This window comes from Apis mellifera, linkage group LG15 (genome assembly GCF_003254395.2).
Source record: "Apis mellifera strain DH4 linkage group LG15, Amel_HAv3.1, whole genome shotgun sequence".
Taxonomy (NCBI): Eukaryota; Metazoa; Arthropoda; class Insecta; order Hymenoptera; family Apidae; genus Apis; species Apis mellifera.
Window position 1 is genome coordinate 791,968 of NC_037652.1, and position 26,447 is coordinate 818,414.

Consider the following 26,447-nt stretch of genomic DNA (forward strand, 5'->3'; position numbering starts at 1 on the left):
TCATTTTTCAAAATAATAATAATAATACATGTTATATTTTGAATATTTTATATCTTTTTATATATCATATGCATTGGGTGAATTTTTGAACATTCAAATTTTGTAAATGCACAAATATTTATTTATTATAAAATTGTTTCCAAATTTATAATATTTGATAAATTATTATATATCTATTTTAAAAAAAAAAGTTTTGTAGAATTTTTATACATAAACGTGAAGTTCTATTATATAAACATACTTATCCTCTAATATTCAGATTGATAAAAAGAACATATGTATTAAAGTAAAAAAAAATAATTAAGTTCATTAAATTAAAATTACATTTTGAAATGCAAATTTATTCTTTATTTTTTATTTTTCTTATTTCGTTAAATTTAATTATTCTATTCTATATCAGGAGATTAATATAAAAAAAAATTCGACACTCAAACAAGATTGGGAAATACTATCGTAAAAAATAAAGTGTCGTAGAGGTAGTATATACCTTGACACGAGGGTCTACACGCAATGTCCCACTTTCGATCGTGATCGATTTAGATCGAATTACCCCTTGGAAATTCAGCGGAAATTAATACGTCAGATAAGTGCACGATGTAAGATATAAGTATCAATCGTAACGTCGATCCGATATTGCAGAAGCTGCGGATAAATAACTACGGCTTCTCAGATTCGATTTTACCAGTTCTCTAGTAATATCTATAGATATATAGAAAAGGTTTAAATTCGATCTTTAACCCGCTATATTCATTTCTACAAATCAACGTGTTGTTACTTTACATAAACATGGTATAATAATAAAGTCAATAATAATATCATTGCTCCACATAGGATGTAAATAAAAAAATGAAGATTTTATTACAAATGACTTACGGTGTTTTATAAATATATTTTTAAGAAATATAAAAATTTAGAGATTTAATGTTTTTATTTAAAAATTAAAATATCTTTATGAAGGATTAAGATTAAATAATTATAGAAGTAGATATCTTTTTTTAAAAAATCAGATTTTAGAAATATTTTTAAAAAACATTATAATTTAAAAAATTCAGATTTTAAAATCTAATTTTAAGAAATTTAGAGATATTTTTATAAAAAATTAATATTGATTAGTAAAAAATTTAGTTATTTTCTTAAGTAATCAGATTTAGAAATATTTTTATGGAAATTGAAAAACTGAACATTTAAATATTTTTAAGAAATAATATTTTGAGAACTTGAAAATATTTGTTTAGATAATATTTAGATATATTTTTTTTTAATAATTAAATTTTCAGAATTTAATAATAAATGAATCAAATAATCAATTATCAATAAAATAAATTTAAATTATATATTTTATAGATTTAAAAAATCAGATTTTAAAATTTACAGATTTAAAAATTTACTTCTGATCGTTTAAATATATAATATATTTAAAATCTAATTATATTAATGATTAAATTAAATTATATTTAATGATTAAATTATTATTATTTAAGAAAGAAAATATAAATAATAAGAAAATATAATTTCATATTTCATAAAAATATAATGTAGATATATATAAAAGAAAATTATGCTACTAATTATAAATAAATAATTAAATATATTACATTAAATTTCTAAATATACATATAACAAATCTTCGAATGATCCTACATCATCAATCGCTATTCCGATCCACAAGATTACCGAGACATGGTAATAGGCTCAAGAACCCTAATTACATAAACCAGGAAGGATCATTCGTCTTCCAGCTATCAAGGCGATCAATCGATAAATTCGAGAAATTCGACGACGTATACCGCGCGTCAGACTAATTGTTCAGGTTCGCGTGCAGGTTCTATCAAGAAACTTCAACTTCTTTTGTCGTATATGTTATCACGCAACCATTGCATAATACTATTCTAACAGTGAATTATACCTCAAACGAGATGCGATATAGTGAAATCGTAAAATCCGTCAGTGATTTGACTATAATTATGTCACAAAAAAATTCAAAGAAATATATATATATATATATATATTAAAATATATAATATAAATATATATATATATATATATTTAAACATAATGATGATACGATATGGATATATATAATTATACAATATGAATAAAATAAAAAAAATTAAAATTGTATAATTATTTAAAAAAAAAAACTGCTAATCTGGTAAATAGAAAATAGTTTCTGTCGAAATTATAATATATTCTAGATTAATATATATATATATATATATATATATATATATATATATATATATATATATCACATATTTTATGAATCAAAAAAAAAATTTTCATTTCAGATATTATAATCTTTCCAAAGGTATCAATCAACTATTGACATTCTAATAAAAGAGATTTCTAATATAAAATATAAGTATTTATTTTATGACATTTTTTTTATAATCATTTGAAACAACGAAATAATTTTTCACATAACTGCATATATGTATATGCATATACGTATATACATTTATTTATGATCGAACAAATATAAAATAATAATGTGATAAGAAATAATAGATAAACAAGTGTCTTTGATGATTTTTTCATGAAAAAAAGAAGCATAAGAAGAAAAATTTTATAAGTCAGTATATTTTGCATGCAGTTTACATACAATCCATCATGAAAATGAAAAAAAAAAATAAAACCATAATGAAAACTTTTGCTGCCAGAATTGTTTCCTCAATGAGCTATCAAATCACTAATTTACATTGCCAAATCGCCAATATTAGCTGCATTTCCAATATTTTACCTTTAAAAAATCATAAAGAAAAATCTAAAAATTATATATATATCAACTAAAAAAATCTTAATTTTTCATTTAGTAATTATCTTATAAAAACAGTTTTTATATTTTATATAAATTTAAAAAATTTTTTTAAATGATATTTCAGAGATTTAAAAGTATTTTTGTAGAGAAATAATGCTGAATAGTCAAAGATTTATATAAATATTTTTCAGATATTACAATATTTTCCATATTGGAACGCTTGGAAGTGATATTAATAAAATTTAATAATAATACATTTCTACGTGTACAATATACAAAATCCAATTTATATTTTCAATTATTTTTTTTAAATTATCAATTATTTCTCAAGTGTATCAATCATATCAATCACGCTCTATTATCCAATGCTAATTTACTAATAGAGTTAAACTAATCGAAAAATTATCATTATTAAAAAAAAAAAAAAGATTAAAAAGAACTCAATTCTGTGAATAAACAAAGTTCGTTTTCATTTTAACGAGCACATTTGCGATTACGTGTATCTTATCACGTGGTACATATATACGTTGTTTAATTACTAAAAACAAATAGGTCAAAATTAATTTCATAACTAAAAGGAAGAAGAAAGTTGATCAGAAGTATACATCGCATAACAAAAATATGCTTATGCATATTTGTATATTTTATATTATAAAATAATACACATTATATTATAAATATACACATTGAAATGATATAGTTTGTTAATATATTTCGTGAAAACATGATTGTATAGAGAATTACATTGAAGAATTACATTGCTGTTCGGAATTTCTATTTTAACTGTGGTTTACGGCAAAAATGGAAAATTTTTTATTGATCAATTTTGGATTTTAAGACTCTAGATTAATTATTCGAATTTATGTTTATATTTGAAAATAATGGAGGAATAAAAAGTAAAATCCGTATGTATCTAAAAGATAAATGATATTTACTTCTTTTTTTAATTAAAATGTGAAAAAATTTTTATTTTTTCATTGTTGTATTATTAATTGTATTGTTGAAACTAATATAAATTTTCTGTTTTATTGAAAATTAAAAATTATTTTATCGATAAATTTATTTTAAAAATAATATTGATTACAAAAAGTTATATTTATTTTATGATTTTGAATAAATTTTTCTTTTATTAAATAAAAATATAAGTTTAAAAAAATTTTCTTTGATTCTAATGAAGAAAAATTGTAGACATTATATATATACATAAAATTGTTATAATTTTATAATTTTATTATAATTTTATTTGATTAATTGAATATCTAAAATTCTTAACACAGAAATCATTTATATTTAATATAAAAGCATGCATTATTTCAATAAAAAATAGCTATGAGTACCTTCAAATAATAGCCATCGAATTGATTGAATCATTAGTTATATTTAAAAATAATTTTTTTCAATTCTGAATAAAAAAAAAAGAAATATTAAATAAAAAATATATTTCTAGAAAGAAATAAAAAGAAAAAAAAATTCTTCTCTTCAAGAAATATCAATAAATATTAATATCTATATAAACAAAAATTAAAATTGATTGTAATATAAAAAACTTTTTAATAATTAGTTTAATAATTAATTTAAAATTTTTTATTAATAAAGTATGTAAATAACGAAATTAAAATTTTAATAATTAAATATTGAAATTTTTTAAACTTTTCAAAATTCAATATATTAAAAAAAAATTAACATAAATAAAATAAATTCAAAATTAATGAAGGAAATGCAGCATATTTAAAATATCTGTTTGTTTAAAATAAATAAAAACTTTCTAAAGAATGAAAGAAATAAAGTGAATAATATAGAAAAACTATAATATAATATAATATAATATAATATAATATAATATAATAAAATTTTATATTTCAAATAATAATATCTGAAATTTTGATCTAATTGAAAAATTAAATAATAATTTTATTACAATATAAATAATTTAGAATAATAGTATTTCAATTTTTATTTTATAATATTAAAAAAGTAATAATAAAATTATTTTTTTTATAACTTAATCAAATAAAATAAAAAATCAATATAAGAATAATCATTTTAGATAAATATCAATTTTAAATCTTAAAATTTATATACAATAATCAGAAGTATAACTTTGGAAATTTTAAATTGTATATTGCATTTGATACATGAAACAATTTGTACTCACTGTATGCACTTTTCTATTTTTATTTATTAATTAATTAATAATTCACATTGATACACAATAATCTTTTTAATAAGTTTTATAGAATATTTCAAATTACATTCATCTTCAATATACCGAATTAACATATTAAATATATTATTAAAATCTAAAATTTCATATAACATTTCGTAATCTTAAAATCATTACAAAATTAATATGAAATCATAAAATTATAAAATTAATATAAGTAAATTGATTAAATAAATTATTTTAATGTTCTTTTAATATTTTTAATTATGATTGCAACGATTGAATACTTACTGAAAAATTTTAAAAAATTAAAATTCAATTCCTTTTTATTTGAGTTTTATTCCTTTTTATTCCTTTTTATTCTATACACATTGAGTTGGAAATATTAAAATTATCTAAAAATTAGTAATTAATTAATTCTATTATTTACGATATTACGAATTAAATAATATTAAAATTATTATTAATATTTTAAATATATCACATTTTCTTTCCTAATAAAAATATTTATGTTCAATATTTCATATATTTCAATATTTTTTAAATATTTAATACTTCATTATTTATTTGCATTTTATATTTGCATTTTTTTTTCAAATTCAATATTGCAATTATTAATTCCTATATAAAAATAATAACTCCAAGTAAGCGGTACAAATAGCATAATATATATAATAATAACATATATAAGCGTGAAATTTGCCAATGATTCATTAAATGGCAACTGTCCTAACCTCGTTCTGATATTGTTTTTAACAATGCAAGAAAACAATTTTACAAATATTATAACATATAGTTTCGAGAAAACAATATTAAATATATATGCTTTTTGTAATAATTAAACAATGAATTTTAAATATGATTTAATTTGCTTCCAAGATTTACAATGGTATTTATAATGATATATTATATATTTATATATTATATATTTATATTTATTATATATTATATATATTATATATTATATATTTTAAAATAAAACAAATAATTCAATTCGTCAGTTTCGTTTTTATATTATTATGCCCGACGAAATAAATCCGATAAAATATTTCCAATTTTTTGTGGGGAAAATATCAATGTAAATTAAGAAATCATTAAAACGATGATGTCGAATTTTTATTTTGTTTAGTACAAACAATATTGTTAATATTCTTATATTAATATAAAAATATTTATCTTCTATGGAAAATATGCATTAGTAACAATCCAATAACAATGATGAATGATATCTTATTTTTTTTAAATGATTTTATTCAATTCTGACTTTTGCGAATTTATATTCTTTCATGTATTTATATTTCGTATCAAAATAAAAAATATTTTCATATCTCCATAATAAGTAATGTTATCTAATGTTATCTATTTTGAGTTGCAATTCATCATTGCCATATTTATATAAAGAGTTTTTTTAAAAAGATATCCAAAGTCCATCATACTTATGAAATGTATACTACACATATTTATAATATATATTACAATAATCTAGAATTATTGTCATAAAATATCACATGAATATATATATGATATATATATTTTAATCACATCACTTTACTTAATAGAACTTTAAGAATTCCAAAAAAAAAAGAAAAATGAAAAGAAGGAAAAAGAGATAATTATATTATACACATAGTAACATTCCAATCACGCGTAATGACTACTCCTTTGTTATACGCATTCTTCTTGCGAATGACAGTTATGCGGAATACAAAAAATTATACGCATGCGCGCTCTGCTCTTTTTGAGACATTCGCTTTGATTGCTTGAATGTATTACACTTCTATATTCCATACATAGAAATATACATTTGCATTCATATAAAACTAATCTATAAATGTCTACTCATAAAATTAAAAAAGAAAGAAATAATTCAATCTTTGAAAAAATTTGTTAAAATTTCAAAAAAATGTTTCACATTGATTTGTTTCATAATTAGAAAAAAAATACATTATTTATAATAATCATTAAACTTATTTTTTATGGTTCTTTTTATTTACGATATTACAATCACAATTGTGGTTTATGAACTCGTTGTGAAACTGGTCCACATAATGACGGTTAATCTATCTCTTTTGCATCTGCTATACAAAATTCTTTTATTGACGTCAGTAAACCAAACGAACAAATAATCGATCTATTTTACGTTAAAATAAAAAAATAAAAAAGGGAAAAATAAAAAAAGAAGAGAGAAAGAATACATTCGATTTATAAAAAAATATGAGATACTACGAAAAAAATTATTAATCGTAAAAAAATATATGCATATATAAATTTACAAAAATATACATATTTGAAATGTGCAAATTACTCGATAATTTGAAATCAATCTAATACCATTTGATTTTGATTTTTTATTAAAAAATTTGATTATATATATATATATATATATATATATATATATATATATATGTGTGTGTGTGTGTGTGTGTGTGTATATTATAATAATATATTTTCTTTAACATTAATATTGATATTTTTATAATAAAAATATGAAAAATTACTAGAATATTTAAAATTTAAAAAATAAAATATATGCAATAAATATAAATAAAAGATATTGGAAAATTAAATATGATGCTATAAATTGATTTATTATTTATATAAAATAAGTTAATTTCGTTTTTTTAGTTATAGCGACTGTAATACTAACTGAAAATATTTCAGATTTGAAAATATGAGAAACCATTTTAAAAAAAACGATATCAAATAAATGATATCAAATAAAGCTCATAAGAATATATAAAAGATCCATTTTTCTTGATTCAAATTTTCCAATTCGTATCTTTGAGAAGAAATACCTTCCCCAGGAAACAGGAAAGAGAAAAAGAAAAATAAAGATAGATATAAAGAGAAGGGAAAAAGGAAAGAAGAAAGAGCATACGGACAGAGAGACCGACCGACAGGCTGGAATGTGGCCGTTAAACCGATCCCACCCAACCAATCAGCATCCCTGCACTGTCGACGTTAAGATATAATATACATATATTAACTAAGATATGAAATATAATATTATTTTTTTCGACTAAATTCGATTAAAATTATCGATGATAATTATTTATGAATTTCATAAAATCTTTCAAGATTTTTATTTTTTATTTTCAAAATTAATATCGCTACAAAAAATTTTAAGAAACCGATACAAAGTAATAATAATTTTTTAATAACATCCTATTTAATTTATGTTAATAATATCACAATTTTTGATTATAAAATAAAAGAAAACAATTTGAATTTCATGTATATTTATATCATTATAAAGAGATTGTTGATAATATTTCAATTAAAAAAAATTAAAATGCACAAAACAAAAAAGCATATATCGACATTCAGTATTTTATATAAATCATATTGCAGATAAATAATATATACATACACACGATATTTTCCAAATCAGTATAACATTTGCATCTCCATTTCGCTTCGCTAAAACAAAGCTCTATTGCTTTATCTCATTCTATTTTATAGGATATAGCTTATGCGACATATATAAATATTGTTTTCAGAAATGATGTCAACTTCTTTTACCTCAGTTTACTGTAATTTTCCAATCCTGAACGATATTATATCAATCTTAAGATTGTTCCTGATAGAGAATATAAAATATTAAATTAGATGTTTCATATGTTACAATCTAATATAAGAAACATTAGCAACACGACTTATAAAATGTGAAAATAAAAAATAATCAAAGGTCAAGAAACAGACAGGGCGACAGAGGGTGCTCGCGATAATAACACGGGTCGATATACACCGGGCGTTATTTTGAGGAGCCTTCTTCGCAGGATTCTCGATAAGCATGTAATATGTGTATAAGTAAAACTTGGGGTTATTCTTTCCCTAATCCTATTTTTAAATGTTTTCAAACTTCTCTCTCTATTTGTGATACGCAATAGACAATCACAAATGTATAGAATATATGATCAAAGCAAATACTCACCTTGCCGCTCTTTGCTGCCGGCGAATTTTCAACGATGTCGTAGATGACGTGCGGCAAACCCGCGGTACCAAGGAGCGAAAACCCAAATCCGGATGAGTCGCCGCGGTTCAGGGTGACCACCAGCTCCTCAGCCATGTTTCGAGCACATTGATCACCTCACTGTCATTTGACGCACATTCACGAAACCCGCACACCGTACACAAGGATTATCCGACGACCCGTGTTTATTCGTCTTTCTCTCTCTCTCTCTCCTTCTTCCGTGTGTCACTAGTTACGTTCTTACGTGCTTTTGCTGTGGCACACGCACGTACACGCACACACAAGAGGAAGCAAAAGCCTCCTTCGCGAACACTTTTCACACTGCACCGCGCGATAGAACCGCGCTCTATCTCTTTTCTTTCTTCTTCTTTTCCTCTCGTCTTTCCTCTTTTTTTGCCGATTTACGAACTTCCTACTACCCACTGTACATCAACGATGAACTGTAGCAGTGATATCGGAACGATACGTAGAAACGCCACTCCTGCGCTTTTCGTGATACCGCCTCGAAAACGCGCGCACTTCGTACCTGTGCCTGCGCGAACCGCGGCGGCGTCGCGGTAACCGACCACATATCCTTGCGGACAACGTAACCACCTCCACTCTGCCCGGCGAACGCCTCACGACTGGATGGCGCCACTTACAAGGCATCTCACGAACCCTACCGGTCCTTCACCTTTCTTACTACGTTAATCAAAATTTACCGGCAATAATAGAATTAAAAATATATATAAGTATTTATATATTTTTTATTTAAAAAAATATACATATAATATGAATACTTTTTATTGTATTATTTTATAATAGTATATTTTATAATGATTTTAAAAATTAGATAAATTTAAAAAAATTTTTTTAAATTTTTATGGATTTAAAAAATTTATAATCTACAATATGTACACAATGCGATGCATGTTTATATATTATATATTATATAATGTATATATTATAATTAAAAATAATTGAATATAGAAATAAAAGTGATAGATACAGAAGAATCAGATATAAAAAAATGTAATATTATATTTAAATATTTCAAATTTTAAATAATTTGTTATTTTATTTAATATTATAATAATTTTATATAGATAAAGTGTTTAAAAATGCAATGTATTATATATTGTATTTAAAATATATTATATAAATGCATATAAAAGTATTTTATATTTTTAATTTACATATTTCTCTTTGTAAATTTGAAAAAAATAATCATAGTTCAAATACAAAGCACAAGTTGTATTTAAAATTGTAAATTGACTATAGTAGTAACAATCATGATGCCAATAGCACATCTCGTTAAAGTAACTCTTCCAAATTATTTAGCTGGATTACCTATTCCAGATTCAATAGGAGGATGGTTTCGACTTGGAAGTAAGAAATTAAGTAATATAATTATAATATATTTAATAATTTAATAGAATCATATTGAATATTTTTTAGAAATAAATTTTAATCGTGACATTGCAAATTACTACTGTACCACTTTCTCTATATCAATTTTATAAGTATGAGTTTATGAATTTTTTTTTCATTTTCATTTAGTACGAGATTGGATTGCTTTAATTCCACCTACCGCATTAGTAGCAGGTATTGGTTACATGTCATATAAAGCATTTTGTCCATTGGCTAGACCAGTAAGTATAATATATTTGCCTATTATTATTATAAAATATCAAGGACGTCGTAATTAAATATTAGCTTATATTTTATTTTCTTTTGATTATATAACAATATTGCTTCAGACATTTATATTTTCATTTCTATTTTCTTTATATACAAATGTTATATATTTTGTATGAATCCATAAATTTATATTTACAATAAACATCATTTACAAAGAATTCCTTGTATTAAATAATTAATAAATTACGTCATCTATCTTTTATCTATATACAGCCATGTGGACTTGTAAATCTCAGTGTAAAAAAAGATGTAAATAAAGTAGTAGATTCAGTTGATATAGAAGATATTACTGAAAAAGCTGCATTTTGTCGTTGTTGGAGATCTAAAAATGTAAGTTTATATATTTTTTAAAAATTTTTATTTAAGTTTTTGTATTTGATTCATTCTAATCAACTATATTTCAAATATTCAAAAATAATTTTGTGAGTCATATAAATAGATATTATGTAATTATATGACTTGTTTATATATGAATTATATGCATATAAAAAATATTAATATTAATAAAATTTAACAGAAAAATTATGATTAATATTTACAATTATATTTATTATATCAGTGGCCATATTGCGATGGTGCTCATGGACGTCATAATGAAGAAATGAATGATAATGTGGGTCCTCTTGTAATTACAAGAAAGAAAGATTAATGTGTGCCAATCCATACACAAATGTTATTGTATGTACTTTCAATCTGATTAATAACAAGAAAAAAACTATTTCTGCAAACAAAAATGTAGGTATCTCATAAAAAAATGCATTAAATATTAATGTAGATAAATTTTCAAAATGAATAAAAGAATAATGTTAAGTACAAAATGCAAAATACGCATTTGTTACTTGTTATTAGTTTATAAATAAATATTTATTCTTATAAATATTTGTTTTGTCAGTAATTATGTAACTTAAGTTACATATGATCATATAATTATGAATATATTAATATATTTTTGAAATATTTTGAAAGATTTAAAAATCAAAATAAATAATAATAATATATAAAATGAATAAATAAATATATAGTAATAAATAAATAAATAATAAAAATATATAAAATGTCAATAGAAATTTATTTATTATGTAATTTATAAATAAAAACTGAAATTCATTAAATGAAGTGAAAGACACATCAGATGATAGAAATATCTCATTTCACTTTCATTTCACTTTAATTCAAATCTAAATTATTTATAACTTATGATATTCTTTTATATCAACTTTTGTGTTTACTTTAATTTTTAGAACCATTCTCTAAAAAAATATGTCCAATAAATGTAATAATTTTCTATATAATAGATAAACATTATATTATTTTATTTTAATTAAATTGTTTAAAAATAAAAATGTTATTAAAAAAATAATTCACTAATTGATTAAAATATTTACATATTCATTTTACAATATAAAAACAAATGAAAAAATGATAACAATACATTACAAAGATTTAATTTATTACATTTTTAACAACTTTAAATATTGCAAAAAGATGAAGATTATTGGTTGACTAATTTAAAAAAAAAATTGGTAGATATTTTAATATCTTTAATTTTTTTATGAAACATTTAATTGATACTTATAATATTATATTGTTTAACAGAATATTATTTTAATTTCTATAGGACAAAGAAAAAACGATCAACAAGTTGAAAAAATAGATTCATAATATATATAAAACATTTATATTATAAGAAATATACAATATTATCCAAATATATTTGGTGTCTTGACTGTTTGATAATGCATGCCTAATATCACAGATCAATAAATCTTCATAGTTATATTATCAGCCTTAGCTATGAATTATTATTATTTTTTTTTCTTCTCTACAAACTATTGCATTTGTTAAATCACAGCTATAACATATAAAATGAAATTATTATATATATAATCTATTAAATATTTATTTAACATACCTCAAAATGTCGCAAATCATTAGTGTCAAATTCTAATTCATTAACAAGTAATTCTCGGTGTCCATATCGATATCTAAAATATATAAATATTAAATAAAATAATTTATAATTTATATTATCGTATAATAAAAACAATGATAAATTTTATACTCACTCAATATACCGCCTCCAAACGATCATACCAATATATAGCAATGCAATTGCTACAGCAAAACTGATTGCGGTAACTAACGCTATAATTCCTGAAGACATATGTTTGTTGTTTGTATGATTGATAGATTTCATAGCTTCAACAATATCCTCAGAGCCTATATTTGCAACAACTTTATCTACTAGCAATGGCGATATAAAATCAATCGATGCTTCATTAATATTAGTAGTATGTTTTAAATTTGTACTTGTATCTATTATAATAAAATATATATTTTATTTAAAATAATGTTTAAAATATGCAATTAATTTTTAATGGTTGCATTATTTTTACAAAATAATTTATTGCGATAAAATATATTTTTATACCTGAATTATTATTATTTATGGAGTGATCTGTTTCAACATTAATACTCGTAATATCCGCAATTGTTATCGTAGATTCTTGTAAAAAAAAATATAAATAATATATAATAAAATAATATAAAAATTTTGTAATTATTTAAATTTCATATAATTATAATAAAAACCTGTAAAATTTAATGATTGAATTTGTTCTGTGTTGTCATCATCATCATCATCGTGTGGTGTCACATTACAATTAAGCATGTCGAGTTGTTCTTTTGTAGAACTACAATTTTGTATTTCATTTCTTTTTTTTTTTATTTCACTCGTGCTTACAACTGTATTGATTGAATTTTTTAATATAAAGTTATTGTTTTCGTTTATTGTTTCTATATTTAAAATAAAAATAGTAAAATATTCAGTACATTTTACAACAATAATTTATCTATCATTAAGTGTAAATTATGTAAGAATATTGATCACATTTTAATCGAATTAAGAAAAATTATTAAGAAAGTTATTTCTACCTACCCTTTTCTATAGTCTTCATTGAAGATTTAATTGTTTTATTATTATTCAAAATATTAGCCATTTTGTTTAAGTTTATGTCAATATTCATTTTATTTTCTTGTTCATCTTGTAGAAGTGGAGACACTTTACTAACTAATAACGAATCATAAAATAATCATTCTTCTTCTATTATAAAAATATATATACAAAGTATAATAATAATATAATATAAATAAATATATATAAAAATTAACAACATATAAATATTCATCAATTGGCACACACTTTACGTAAAACTATTTCTGATTTTAAAAATAAAAGAAGTTTGTATATTTTTATTTTTATATTATTTGATAAATCTATTGTTAATTCGATTGTTTAAATATTGAGGAGATCATTATCTGTAGCTAGAGTATCACATTTAAACAAATGTTTCATTTAATCATTGATATATAATAAAAATATGATAGCATTTCAGTCTTACCAAATAAAATCATCAAAACAAAAGTCACCGACAATTGAAACATTTTTTTTTTCTGCTATTTCTATTTTTTATCTCTCGAATTCTAAACTGTTGCGTTTTTGCACACACTTTTTATTATTGCTTCCCAAGTCTTAATCACCTATGACAGAATCGAACCTGAAATCAAATTGATTACAATTATCAATTTTAGAACCCCACCATCTACTATTGGTTTTATCTATTATCTTAGATAAACTAGGTAAACAAATATATTTTTAATTGTATGATAGCATTAAAAATAGTATTAATAGTGTCTTCAATATTTTATTTAAATATATTTAATTAAATAAATAATAAGATCAATAAATAATTAATATCAATTTCTAAATATTTTTTATTAAATGCTTTAATTTCGATTATAAAAAAGATTAATTAACATAATTGTAAATTATAATTTTAAATATTGTGTGTGTGCGTGCGTGCGTGCGCACATGCGCGTGCGTGTGTGTGTGTATTTAGCATATTTTAAAATAAAATAAAAAATTTAAATTTAAATATATTTATATCAAAATAATTTTTTTTGTGTTTATATTTATTTATATTTTTCTTTTAAGATTTTTTTTTAAATATAATATAATAAATTTATCAAAATAAATATTAAATTTAATAATAATCTTTCAAAATATATTTCTTTTTATATAATATAAATCTCATTTTAATATTTTGAATTCGAAATATGTATATATAATATAATAAGTGAAATAAGTAAATTTTTAAAAATATAATTAAAATTCATTAATTTACTTACTTCAGAATGAGTGATTTTTCAATGTAATCAGAAATTTTTTATTAAATATTTATATGATTTAATAATAAATAAAATTAATGATTTATGATAATATAATTATTAATAATAATTATTTAAAACAAAACTATGAATTTTATATGAATTGTATATTTTTATAAGCCAAAAATCGTGTTATAAAAAAATTTTTTATTTATTATTATATTTCTATTTCTATCTATCTTTTATTTTTTATTATTCTTATATATCTCTATTAGACTGAATGTTTAACAAATTTTAATTATCTAAAGTAACGCCATCTATAAATATACTCTTATATGAGTATTTTTGTTTCAAAATAGCACATGTTATAAACATTATATTTTTAAGATATGTAAAAAAGAAAAAATTTAAATAATAAAATTTAACAAAAATATATTTGACTGATCAGCTTCTGTTTCTTAGATTACTACTATACCAATTGAGTTTCTTACCTGCTATTAATTTTTTTTCTCCTTGAACTTCAGAGTATTTGCTATCCATGAATAAATAAAAAAAAAATCAATTATTATTTATACTTGTATATAAATAATTTACAATATGATATATACTTCTCATAATATTACAATATTTATTGTCTATATCTTAAACTGAATAACATTTGAAAAATTTATTTGATGAAATTAATAAAATAAACTTTATTTCAATTGATTAATATGATTAATATGACTTATATAATTAATTAATCATAATGTTTATAATACATATTTATATTTATATATTTTATTTTTCATATAAGAAAAATGAAAAATGTTATAATGTTAAAAAAAATCGCTATATTATTTATATAATGTGAATATATCAATGAATATTCACTTTTATTTTATGTTCATACATTATTCCATTGTATTTTTTTAAGAATAAAAAATTATAAAAAAAATCTTATATATGTATATTAAAAAGATTGATATGTCATTAAAAATGAAAATCAAAAAATATGATGCTATAATATAAAAATGTAGTAGCAGAATTAATATATTGTATGCGCAGGAAATCTGTCGATTCAAATTCTCTCCATAACGCATTATTATGTCAAAAATGTAAAAGTTTTTTTAATAGTGATTGTTTCTCAGAAATAAATTTCCTTCTCTAGCTTTACGAGTTATTGAAATTCTTATCTTATTACGCATAGTATATAAGAAATATATTGAACAGAAAATAAGAAATATTTTTAAATGATTTACAATTTTTTGATTATTTATAAAATTAAAATTAATTTATTATTTATAAATTAAAATGATGATATTTTCTTAGAAATTATTTATAAATGAAGAAACTTATATAATTAGTATATGCATATTTATGCACAAAATGATTCACGAAAATAATATGAATTTTAATAATTTCTGAACATATATAAATATAATGGAAAATTGTTAACTATAAATATTTGATAAATATTCAGTAAAAAAAATAAAAAAAATATTTCAAAGTAACAAAAATAATTTTATTATTGTTTCTTTAGTCTTTGATCTATTTTTTGTTCTATATTTATTTCTTTTTATTATTTATATTATTTATATTATATTATTTATATTAGCATATTTTATACTAATGAAAAAAAAAAAAATAAAAAAATAATTTTAATTGCATGCAGAATTGTTTGATAATGATGTCGATAATTATAGTGTATTACAGTCTAATTAGTACGTCACTTTTATTATTACATGTTAAATAACCAAAAGCAATAGAATGTAATCGTTGGTCACGTATTTTGAATATATCATTTTATGATATATAACATTTATATTTCATAATCATAATCATTTCATTAATTTTGATGAAATAAAGCACAGAAATTACAATCATGAAAAATTCTGATCAATAAAATAATCCATATAGAGCGATATATTAATTTATTTTTCAATATATAATATACTCTTTAAAAGTTCATACCTTCGTCAAACGTGAAAGTAGAATGTTCCACTTTTTCTTTATTTGTAGTCGTTTAGTGAAGAATTGCTATGCATTTAAGAAAGAACCGGGAAACAAGGGCAAACGATAAAACTCGAAGAATAATCGTCGTATAATTTGTATAGATTCACAATTCAATGATTACACCGATAATCCATGTAATTGCAACATCCCACAATCAATTGTTATTTCTTCTAAGGTAGAAAAAAAAATATATACATATTATTTCACTTGTTATTCATTTTTGAATTATATATGTTATTAATAAACAGTTAAAATCTTAACATACTACATTTCTTTAATACATATTAGTTTTTAAAGAATTAACACTTTTTGATCGATTAATTGAACATCATAATTATTATCATTTTATTATCAGAAAAAAATGATCATAATAGATAAATATCTAATCTTAAAATGCTTGAAACTTTTAAAAATAAATTTAAAAAATAAACAAATTTTAAATATCATTATAATTTATATTATTATTACATTAAAATTATTTATGTTATATTTACAATAGAAATATTTATACTATAATCACCTTAATTGTATTTGAAGTACATTTTTAATAATAAAATAAAAATAAAATACATGATAAATAAATTTTGAAATATTTTAATTCATCGAATTACACATTATTATTTTATTCCATATTGTTTAACGTATTAATAATTTTAAATTAAAATTTCTGCATAAATTAACTTCCACTACACTAAGAGTTGTTCTTTCCCTTGAAAGAAACAGCATACTACTGTACGTTCTATGCGACTGGAGAGATAGGTATAGTAAGTATAATAGTGACAGCATAATAGCAACGAAAGAGAGGGCTAAAATAATATGTAAAAACAAAAGAAAATAAAGTATCAAGTATTTAATTATCAATTGATTTAAAAAATTAATTATTTGTGTATTATAAGTGTAGTCTTAAAAGATAAAAAATTTTAATATAATTATTTGAAATTATTTACTAAAGTAGGTTAGGATTAAAATTATAATTTTGTATCGACAATAGTGACATCTTTTTGAATTCTTTTTTTAGCTTATTTTCGACTTAACTATCTTGAGTTTGTGTTGAGTTTAAATTAAACATTAATCGAGTTAAGATAAAGAGCAAATATATAAACATAAAAAAAACAAAACATAAAATTTATTTTGACAATTTACGATATTTTATTTTATTTATAAATTTATCATATAGAAATAATATAATTGCCTAATAAAATTGATGATGCAAATATATATTACCAATCATTAAAATTTGAAATCTACTCAAACTATTCGGATAAGCCAAATTGATTATTCAAATTATTTATAAATAGTTCACTTATAAATTTATATATATGTATATCTTATGAATAGAACATGAAGAATTAGATTATTTTGAAGAAGAAATTTTTTTTTTAAGAATTATATTCTAATGATAAATATTTAGGTTTAGATTATTTAGATTATTTATTTAGATCCTTTGCTCTATTTTTAATTGATATCTATAATTGCAAATTGATTCTAAATAATCAATAATTTTAATATATTATATAATAACTTATTAATGCATTGATAATATAATTTTGGTAAAGCTGAAAATTTCAACTATTTAACTTAACTATCTTAATTATGCTACTTTAAAACATTATTTGAAATAAAATATTAAATTGTACGTATAGAATATAGTAAAAAGAATTTCGAAAATCTCAGAGACATTGTTGTTGACAATTATTTATTATATCTATGTATTCCTTTATATAACTTGCACTCATTATTATAAATATATGTCATTTTGTTCTAATTCTTAAGTTTTTTGTATTGTTTGAGAATTTTTATTATATAATAATTGAATTCTCAATGAATATTAGTTATTATTAGATAATTATATATTAATTTATAACAATTAAAATACATTAATTTCTCATATTGAAATAGTTTTACTTTTTATATTGAAATTTCCATTATTCAATATCCGACAATAACAAAAAGATTAAAAACAGAGTGGTATCGTAAATATTTTATCTTACGATATTTTATACATCATTAAACAAATTTGAAAGGTAAGCGGCCATTACATATTTGCTTATATTCTCTTCTTGTTTATCCATATCCATCGTTGATTAATCTTTCCTTGCTAAAAGATTTTTCCAATTAAGCGATTTTTAAGAAAAACAAATGATTTAAAACAAAGTGATCATGCATTTATTAAATTATCAATTAAATTAATCTTTAGAAGAAATTAATCTTTAGATCTTAAAATTTATTTTCTTAATTTTTTAAATAATTAAAAAATTATAATAGCAATTTTGAAAGATGTATGCAATTATCATAAAGCAAATTATATATAAATCTAAACATAAATAATTTCAACTAATTTTTTAATTTTTTAAAAACTTATATTAAATTGAAATTTTATAGAAAATTTGTAAACTATTTTTATATTACTATCAATAAACTTATTATTGTTATTATGTCAAACAATAAATAAATTAATTTTAAAAAATAATACATGATATATGTGTAATATATGTATAATAATAATATATATATATATATATATATATATATATATATATATATATATATATATATATATATAACTTTCCAACAATTTCATATTATATTATTAAATAAAATAGTTTTGTCATGAGTTGGATTCATTTTAATACTATTATGCTATATATAAAAATATATAATATTCCATTTCATCTTGAAATCTCTCATATTTTTTTATCGGTAAAAAGGATATTTATACTTATATAATAGTCCTCTTCATTTTTATTTGAATATTTTTTTATATCTCTTAATTATTTTCGAAATTTGACTATCTATAGAAAATAAAATTTATAAGAAAAATAATTATTAATTAATAATCAATATTTTTAATATAGAATATATTATATTTATTTTATTTATATTAAATATTAAATATTACAGTATTACAATTTTTTTTAAAGAATATTTAGAATATATATATTGAAATTAAATGCACTTTAGTTCATTTTTTTGAATGTTTTATCTAAAATTATAAATGATTTCATAAATTGAATTATGAGATTTTTTATTCTAAACATGTAACGGATAAGATCGAGAATGTAAAATAAAAATAAAGGTTTATTTCACTTCTCAAAAGGAAATTGCATTTTTCATATTAATGAGAGAGTTTTTTTATCTCTTATTTTTAAATTTTTATTTATTTTATAATTATTCTAAAATTATAGAAATATTAATTCTTAAATTTCAATACATAGTTTTGTATACTTAATATTTATATGCATAATTAAGTAAAAATAGTTTATCATCATATTAATGTATACATTTTTAATTAAATATATAATTATAAAGATTAAATATCAGTGATTAATGTTTTTTACAATTTTATATTTAGAAAAAGTTAATCCGCTATAATTAATATTAATAATTTTTCATTTTATTTTTTAGAAATTATACAAAAATAAATACATATTTAATATTTCTGCATAATTAATAGTAATATTATAAATATTTCAATAACTATCAAGATCAAGAAAATATTTTAAAATGAAAGTTACATTATTTATTATCTTATCTTATTTATTATTATCTAATATTTATTTATTATCTATATCAAACGAAATATAGATTTTACATTTTATCCATATCTATTTTAATAAGTATTTTCAAAAATAATTTATAATTGTTATTAAATTATTAATATTCCAAATAAATTTTATTATTAAATAAATATTCTAACATTATATTAATATATCAATAAACGCTAAAAAATGATCAAGAAATAATACAAAGAATCAAAATCATAAATAAAGAAATATGCACAAAGAGAATATTTATGCATAGATTTATATCCAGTCTGTAAACGTTAAAATGAAGAATATAAGCTATATAAAAATAGATTGACCCTGCCATCGATAAAACCTGTAAAGCGCGAAACCCTTCAATGTAAGTAATTCGATATACATGAGGAGAGGTGAATGAAAAGAAGTATTAGTATATATCTAATGGATTCTCAGGAAGTATTGATATATACTTATAAATGGATTCTCTTTAGAATCCTGATTATGAATAATTTTTTTTTATTTTTTCTTTCTAAAAAATAATTTCATTTTGTTATATTCTCAATAACAAATAATTGTTTTCAGTAGATGTTTTTAATGCACGTAAAAAGTACAGATGAATTATAAGGCTTGATAAAAATTTATTTTATTGTTAAGAATTCTGATTATAATAAAGAATGAAAAATAATATATTTATTATATTATTTTATTTATATTTATATTATTAATTTATAATTTTTTTTCTTCCGAAATATATACATTTTTTATTAACATTCAATTACTTATTATAATTATAATATTTGAATATGTATGTAGTAGTCAATATAATATTTAAATATTTTTTGGTACGAACATAGGCCAGTATTATAAATTATTTTCTATAATTAGAATTAATTCTTTTAATTAGCATTTACGTCCCTCAATGTATTACGTGTTTGATCACGATTTGGCAATTTAAATATTTATCATTATAAACTGAATAATTATATTTAGTAAGGAATGAATAATTATTTATATACAAAATATTGCATATTTATGAGAGTGAATAGTACAGTCTCATAAACAATATGTAAATATGTAATTTAACCTTTAAGTACACAAAAATTGTCTCAGGTACTTACTAGTACAAACCTTTTATATTAATATCATTTAAAACAATATCTATTAGAACTGTACAGTTTTTAAATACAGTATTTTAATAAAATACATACAAAGAAGCATCACACAAAATTGGTATATTGATTTCAAAGTATCAATATATTTCATAATAAGCCCATGTATTAAATTATGACTAGTACAGTATATTAATGCATTTATTGATTTTTCGATTACGATCTTACGTAATGATACGATTCCATTGATTCATTTGATCATAATTAATGTTATTTGACAATGTCGTACAGTATCTACAATTATTAAACGCGGAACATACTTCATATGATTAGCATGAGGTTATGAACACCATTATTTTTCCATGAAAGGCACGTAAACTTATACACAGATTTTGCGCACCGCTAATATAAAAATTTTTGTCGTACATTTATTTTCTGGCGCATAGTGTAACATATTACCTGAGTAAATAAATATAAATAGTATAGAGTAAAAAGTAATAGAAGCACATTTATATCTCATTATTATAAATATTCTATTTTTATATAAATTATATATGTAAACAAATTTTTTATTTTCATTACAAGAGGTTGAAAATTTTCAATGCTCATGAAATGAAAATTTTAATACTATTATTTAATGATAATGTTTAGTTTCAGTCAAAATAATTTCTAGTCATTAATTGTTTAAATCTCTTAAATTATATAAAAATTCTTCTTTTTAATCTACTATAATTTATCATTTAAATATTGCGTTATATTAATTGCGATTAACTAATTTCATTCTACCGATTTTAAATGCATAATTTTACTTTAAATATATTAAAGATTTCTTTAAATACTTTATCATAAAAATATTGAAAGCTTTGCAACTGCTAAATCTTTATGCTATTTAAGCTAGTGTTTGCAATTTTTCACTTTTTTTACTTGATATAACGTATTTGATAATTAAATATACATATAACTTGTTATACATTAATTGCACATTTTAAAGTATACACATGTGAAAATATGTGTATACATATCTAAAAGATGTCATTTTCTTCTTAAATCCACTACTTCTATAACTGCTGTTACGTCCAATTTACAATGTTTTGCTTTCTGAAAAAAAAAAAAATAATTTTAAATATGTATAATATTTACACAAATTGCATAATATATAATTACTGTGTATAATGGTGGATCAGTTGGATGTGGATGAAATCCAGTTTCTCTGCAATTTGCAATAAATTCCAATCCATATTCTGGAGTTAAAATGAAGAATCCTGTTCTAAAATAAAAAATTATTTTTGAATTAAGAAAACTTCATTCTTTTATTTTTTATATTGTTTTAAATCTATTTGAATCTTTACTTACTCATCATATTTAGGAGCACAAACAATTGCAATTGCTTCAGCCATCATAAGTTGATATGCACAATGCGTATGAAGATCTACACTAGACAGAAATGCAGTCTGTGTAGGATGTGTCTGTGAAATATAATTATCTTTTCTATTTGGAATATAATTTATACAATTGACATATAATTTAGTTTTTACTTTAAATAATGATTTTAGATAATACAAAAAATACATACATGTATCCAACCAAGAGTAATCAAATTATGTTGATCTTGATAATCAAATATATCTTCTTCATTATGTGTTACACAAGAATCTGGAGATCCAGTTTGTTCAGGAATTAATAAATGAGTAACTAGTAATCTATTTTTTTCTAATTTTCCTGCTAGTATACCACAAGTTTCTTTATTATTCATGGTATTAGTAAAAGCCAACATGAGAAAGTTATGCATTAATTTAGTTGGCAGTATTATATCTCTTAAAGTAAAAGTGTCACAAAGTAAAGAAGGTTTTGTTGAGCGATCTATAATAGGTCTAGTAAAAAATATAAATTTTTAACTTAATATTTTTTATAAATTGTTATAATTTAGTATTTTTTTTATATTACACTTACTTTTCTTTTGATGTTTGTGCAGTTATATCAATAGATGGAGTTATTGGTTTTGATAATATAGTGGATATTTTTTTAGATTTGTCATCTTCAATGGTCACAGTTAAAGCAGCTTTTGCTGCTTTAACAGCTGCTAGTGCAGCTAATTTGTTCTTCCTTTCTTCTTCTTCCCTCAATCTAAACAAATATTATGTACATAATATTAATCTAAACAATCTAAACAAATTTATGTACATAAATATTATGAATTTAAATATTATACAATTTCTAAAATATTATGAAATACTTTTCTAGTTCTTCTCGTTTTTGTCGTTCCTTTTCAATTTTTTCTCTTTCTTTTACATCTTCCATATATTTATTTAACTCTGTTTGATATTGTTCTAATAATTGTTTCTTTAACTCCTCAGCCTTGGGAAGTACTTTCCGTAATGTTTGTTGATTATGTTCCTTATCCTTTAATGGTACTGTATCAAATTGTGGATGATTTCTTATTTTTTCAACAAAAATTCTGTGATAATATATTTTTAAATATATTAATATATTTTAAATATTTTTGATATTTTAAAATATAATAATTATATATAATTATATAATAATTAAAATATAATAAATTATAAATTATAAATAATTATATAATAATTAAAATATAATAAAATATAATAAATTATATTATATTATATGTTAAAACTATATATGTATATATCTTACGTTATAAATTTGACATATAAAAAATATGCATATTCAAGATTATTATCTTTCATACACATATCTGCCATTCTAATCATTTCTACACCAGAACGGTAATATCTAAGAAAATTTAAATAAATTAATAACATTAGATTTATTTAAATTAATAACATTAGATTTACTTAAATTTGTTTTTTAATATACAATATATAAGATATGTAATTTTACCTTTGTGGTGGAATGTTACGATCCATCTCCACAGTAGAAGCATAGTCAGAAAGAGACTTCAATCGTGCTCGTGGATCTGATATGCCAACATCCTTCCAAGGAGGATGTTTAGCATTTTTAATCTCTGACGTTTCCTTGTTCATTTAAAAATTTTAGGTTAGATTTAATGAATATATTAATATTTTATTACATCTACAAAGATTTGTTATTAGTGAGTCTTCTCAATTCTAAAATATACGTGAACATTTATCCCATTTTATTTCTAACAAAAATATAGTCAAATATAGTCAAAATAATAATCCAGTTGATAAAAAAATATGTGAAATTAATACCTACATATGTTATCAAATATTATCAATTGACAGTGTTACCAATAGAAAAATAAAAGATACTATATATTATTAATTTTTTTTTTTAGTTAAAGGTGTAATAATTATACATTTTTAATGAAGATTCATTATGAAAATTTTATAAATAATATATATAATTTATAATATTTATAATAGCGATGACATTTTAATAAATTCATAATTATTTATAATGATTATTTTAATTCATTGGCATATATAATTTATTTATCAAAATGTTATTCTATAAGATAAAATTTGATTATTAATAACTTGTTATTTATTATTATTATTTCATTATTTTATTTATTAGAATAATAACCTATACATATGTTATATTTGTTTTTATTTGCTAATTTTGTAAATAACTTATTTTCTAATTATTTCAATTCTATCATAATTTGTATAAAATATTATATATAAAAGATTATTCTAAAAATAAAAATTCATAAAATAAAAGATTATCCTAATGTTATTTATTTTATATTTAATATATTAATGTTAATTTAATAACATTGTTATATATATATATATATATATATATATATATATATATATATATATATATATATATATATAATATAATCTTTAATAATTTTTTAGGTTATAAGAATAATTTAAATAATTTGGAAATAGAAATAAATAAGTACTAAGTATGGAAAATACAGATAAAATTGAAGAAAAAATCTCTTCACCTAAACAAATTAAAATTGATTCTACTTTTCAATGTGAGTTAATTTATATATCATTTTTTTAAATTTAAATTTAATATATAAAGTTTTATTGAAAATATTAAATATTAATATTTTATATACAGCTGCATTTAATGAATTAAGAAAATCAGAATTTTTTAATGAAGCTATACCTGGTCCTTCTAAAGCCAAAGATTCTTTAAAATTTAGTACATTGTTAGTCAGTTTAAAACAAGTAAGATACATATATATACTTTTTTTTGTTATTTAATAATTTTTTTTATAGATATTATTTCATTTTATAGAAAGGTAATCCATTATTGAAATTTATAAATAATGTCCCTTGGGAATATTCTGAAATTATACCAGATTATGTTATGGGAAAAACTACTTGTGCTCTTTTTTTGTCAATACGTTATCATCAACTTAATCCTGATTATATTCATGAACGCTTGAAAACCTTAGGAAACATGTATAATTTAAGAGTACTTTTAGTACAGGTTCATTTTAATTCACTTTAATTATTATTATTATATGTAATAATAAATAATTATATTATATACATTAATAAAATATTATAGGTAGATGTGCCAGAACCTCATCATGCTTTAAAACATTTAACAAGGATTTGTATTCTAGCAGATTTGACATTAATGTTAGCATGGAATCCAGAAGATGCAGGAAAAATTATTGAAACATATAAAATTTATGAAAATAAACCACCTGATGCAATTATGGATCGAAGTGACACAGCACCATATCAAAAAGTATGTATAATATATTAATAACAATATTTAATAACAATATACTAATAACAATATTGAGACTTTTTTATTTTATTTTATTATAATTATATTTTTTTCCAGTTAGTTAATGCTTTGACAACAATTCGATCAGTTAATAAAACAGATGCCACAACTCTTTTATCAACTTTTGGAACATTAAGTGAATTAATAAAAACACAATCAAATACACTAGCTCTTTGTCCTGGTATTGGATTACAAAAAGCAGAAAGAATCCATAAAACATTGCATGAACAATTTTTACGTCCTTCAAAATCCATAAAATAATGAAGATAAATAAAATAATAATATATGAATTTGCATAAAATATTACATATAATGATTATAATATTTAATGAATTATGTGAAATTTTTTCAATAAAAATAAAATTTGTAA

At 20.3% G+C, this 26,447-nt stretch overlaps 5 protein-coding genes across 16 annotated transcripts in view; 2 read left to right on the forward strand and 3 right to left on the reverse strand.

Annotated features, from left to right (window-relative positions):
* The window catches only part of LOC411463 (PH and SEC7 domain-containing protein 2), a 139,999-nt gene extending 130,471 nt beyond the window's left edge, over positions 1-9,528 (reverse strand). For all 5 annotated transcript variants that reach the window (XR_003306153.1, XM_026445494.1, XM_026445495.1 and 2 more), the window contains exon 1: positions 8,857-9,528. Coding sequence is in view for 4 of the 5 variants with exons in the window: in XM_026445494.1 (XP_026301279.1) it covers positions 8,857-8,991 (135 nt within the window). In the remaining variant the exon portion in view is untranslated. The remainder of the gene's footprint in view (positions 1-8,856) is intronic.
* A 594-nt stretch (positions 9,529-10,122) lies between these two features.
* Positions 10,123-11,452, forward strand: LOC410636 (CDGSH iron-sulfur domain-containing protein 2 homolog). 2 transcript variants are annotated; one of them, XM_394113.7, is made up of 4 exons: positions 10,123-10,263; positions 10,435-10,526; positions 10,789-10,905; positions 11,135-11,452. In XM_394113.7, exons 1-4 carry the CDS (start codon positions 10,167-10,169, stop codon positions 11,222-11,224), a joined length of 396 nt encoding a protein of 131 aa, XP_394113.3. In that variant the 5' UTR covers positions 10,123-10,166; the 3' UTR covers positions 11,225-11,452. The 2 variants fall into 2 exon arrangements, with proteins under 2 accessions (XP_394113.3, XP_006557994.1); XM_006557931.3 differs by having other exon boundaries at positions 10,141-10,275.
* Positions 11,453-12,217: 765 nt separating this feature from the next.
* Positions 12,218-17,468, reverse strand: LOC100576614 (probable ATP-dependent RNA helicase ddx42). Of its 4 annotated transcripts, none has more exons than XM_026445531.1 (10): positions 17,258-17,468; positions 16,696-16,907; positions 15,234-15,274; positions 13,977-14,132; positions 13,514-13,645; positions 13,168-13,371; positions 13,007-13,081; positions 12,642-12,891; positions 12,488-12,560; positions 12,218-12,427 (listed from the first exon to the last, which is right to left on the reverse strand). In XM_026445531.1, exons 4-10 carry the CDS (start codon positions 14,017-14,019, stop codon positions 12,422-12,424), a joined length of 783 nt encoding a protein of 260 aa, XP_026301316.1. In that variant the 5' UTR covers positions 14,020-14,132; positions 15,234-15,274; positions 16,696-16,907; positions 17,258-17,468; the 3' UTR covers positions 12,218-12,421. The 4 variants fall into 4 exon arrangements, with proteins under 4 accessions (XP_026301316.1, XP_026301317.1, XP_026301319.1 ...); XM_026445532.1 differs by lacking the exon at positions 17,258-17,468 and adding an exon at positions 17,003-17,027; XM_026445534.1 differs by lacking the exon at positions 15,234-15,274 and having other exon boundaries at positions 13,977-14,115.
* Positions 17,469-21,493: 4,025 nt separating this feature from the next.
* LOC724789 (STAM-binding protein) lies at positions 21,494-24,610 on the reverse strand. 4 transcript variants are annotated; one of them, XM_006557937.3, is made up of 9 exons: positions 24,566-24,610; positions 24,230-24,363; positions 24,023-24,121; positions 23,601-23,822; positions 23,318-23,491; positions 22,941-23,238; positions 22,721-22,833; positions 22,532-22,634; positions 22,400-22,465 (listed from the first exon to the last, which is right to left on the reverse strand). In XM_006557937.3, the coding sequence occupies exons 2-9, from the start codon at positions 24,253-24,255 to the stop codon at positions 22,400-22,402; spliced, it is 1,101 nt and encodes a 366-aa protein (XP_006558000.1). In that variant the 5' UTR covers positions 24,256-24,363; positions 24,566-24,610. The 4 variants fall into 4 exon arrangements, with proteins under 4 accessions (XP_006557999.1, XP_001120689.2, XP_006558000.1 ...); XM_006557936.2 differs by lacking the exon at positions 24,566-24,610 and having other exon boundaries at positions 21,494-22,465; positions 22,532-22,629; positions 24,230-24,421; XM_001120689.5 differs by lacking the exon at positions 24,566-24,610 and having other exon boundaries at positions 21,494-22,465; positions 24,230-24,372.
* Positions 24,611-25,179: 569 nt separating this feature from the next.
* Positions 25,180-26,395, forward strand: LOC551316 (DNA excision repair protein ERCC-1). Its single transcript, XM_623714.6, has 5 exons — positions 25,180-25,304; positions 25,394-25,503; positions 25,574-25,768; positions 25,850-26,035; positions 26,135-26,395. The coding sequence occupies exons 1-5, from the start codon at positions 25,232-25,234 to the stop codon at positions 26,336-26,338; spliced, it is 768 nt and encodes a 255-aa protein (XP_623717.4). The 5' UTR covers positions 25,180-25,231; the 3' UTR covers positions 26,339-26,395.
* Positions 26,396-26,447: the final 52 nt, after the last annotated feature.

Coding starts and splice junctions, on each gene's coding strand:
- LOC100576614 (XM_026445534.1), bottom strand. CDS start 14,019: ATGTTTCAATTGTCGGTGACTTTTGTTTTGATGATTTTATTTG. Junction 13,646..13,976: donor TGTTTTGATGATTTTATTTG/GTAAGACTGAAA, acceptor ATTCGTTATTAG/TTAGTAAAGTGTCTCCACTT. Junction 12,561..12,641: donor GTTTGGAGGCGGTATATTGA/GTGAGTATAAAA, acceptor TATATATTTTAG/ATATCGATATGGACACCGAG.
- LOC410636 (XM_006557931.3), top strand. CDS start 10,167: ATGATGCCAATAGCACATCTCGTTAAAGTAACTCTTCCAAATTATTTA. Junction 10,276..10,434: donor ACTTGGAAGTAAGAAATTAA/GTAATATAATTA, acceptor ATTTTCATTTAG/TACGAGATTGGATTGCTTTA. Junction 10,906..11,134: donor GTTGTTGGAGATCTAAAAAT/GTAAGTTTATAT, acceptor TTATTATATCAG/TGGCCATATTGCGATGGTGC.
- LOC724789 (XM_001120689.5), bottom strand. CDS start 24,372: ATGAACAAGGAAACGTCAGAGATTAAAAATGCTAAACATCCTCCTTGG. Junction 24,122..24,229: donor CGTAACATTCCACCACAAAG/GTAAAATTACAT, acceptor AAATTTTCTTAG/ATATTACCGTTCTGGTGTAG. Junction 22,834..22,940: donor TTACTCTTGGTTGGATACAT/GTATGTATTTTT, acceptor TATATTTCACAG/ACACATCCTACACAGACTGC.
- LOC551316 (XM_623714.6), top strand. CDS start 25,232: ATGGAAAATACAGATAAAATTGAAGAAAAAATCTCTTCACCTAAACAA. Junction 25,504..25,573: donor TGTTAGTCAGTTTAAAACAA/GTAAGATACATA, acceptor TTCATTTTATAG/AAAGGTAATCCATTATTGAA. Junction 26,036..26,134: donor ACACAGCACCATATCAAAAA/GTATGTATAATA, acceptor ATTTTTTTCCAG/TTAGTTAATGCTTTGACAAC.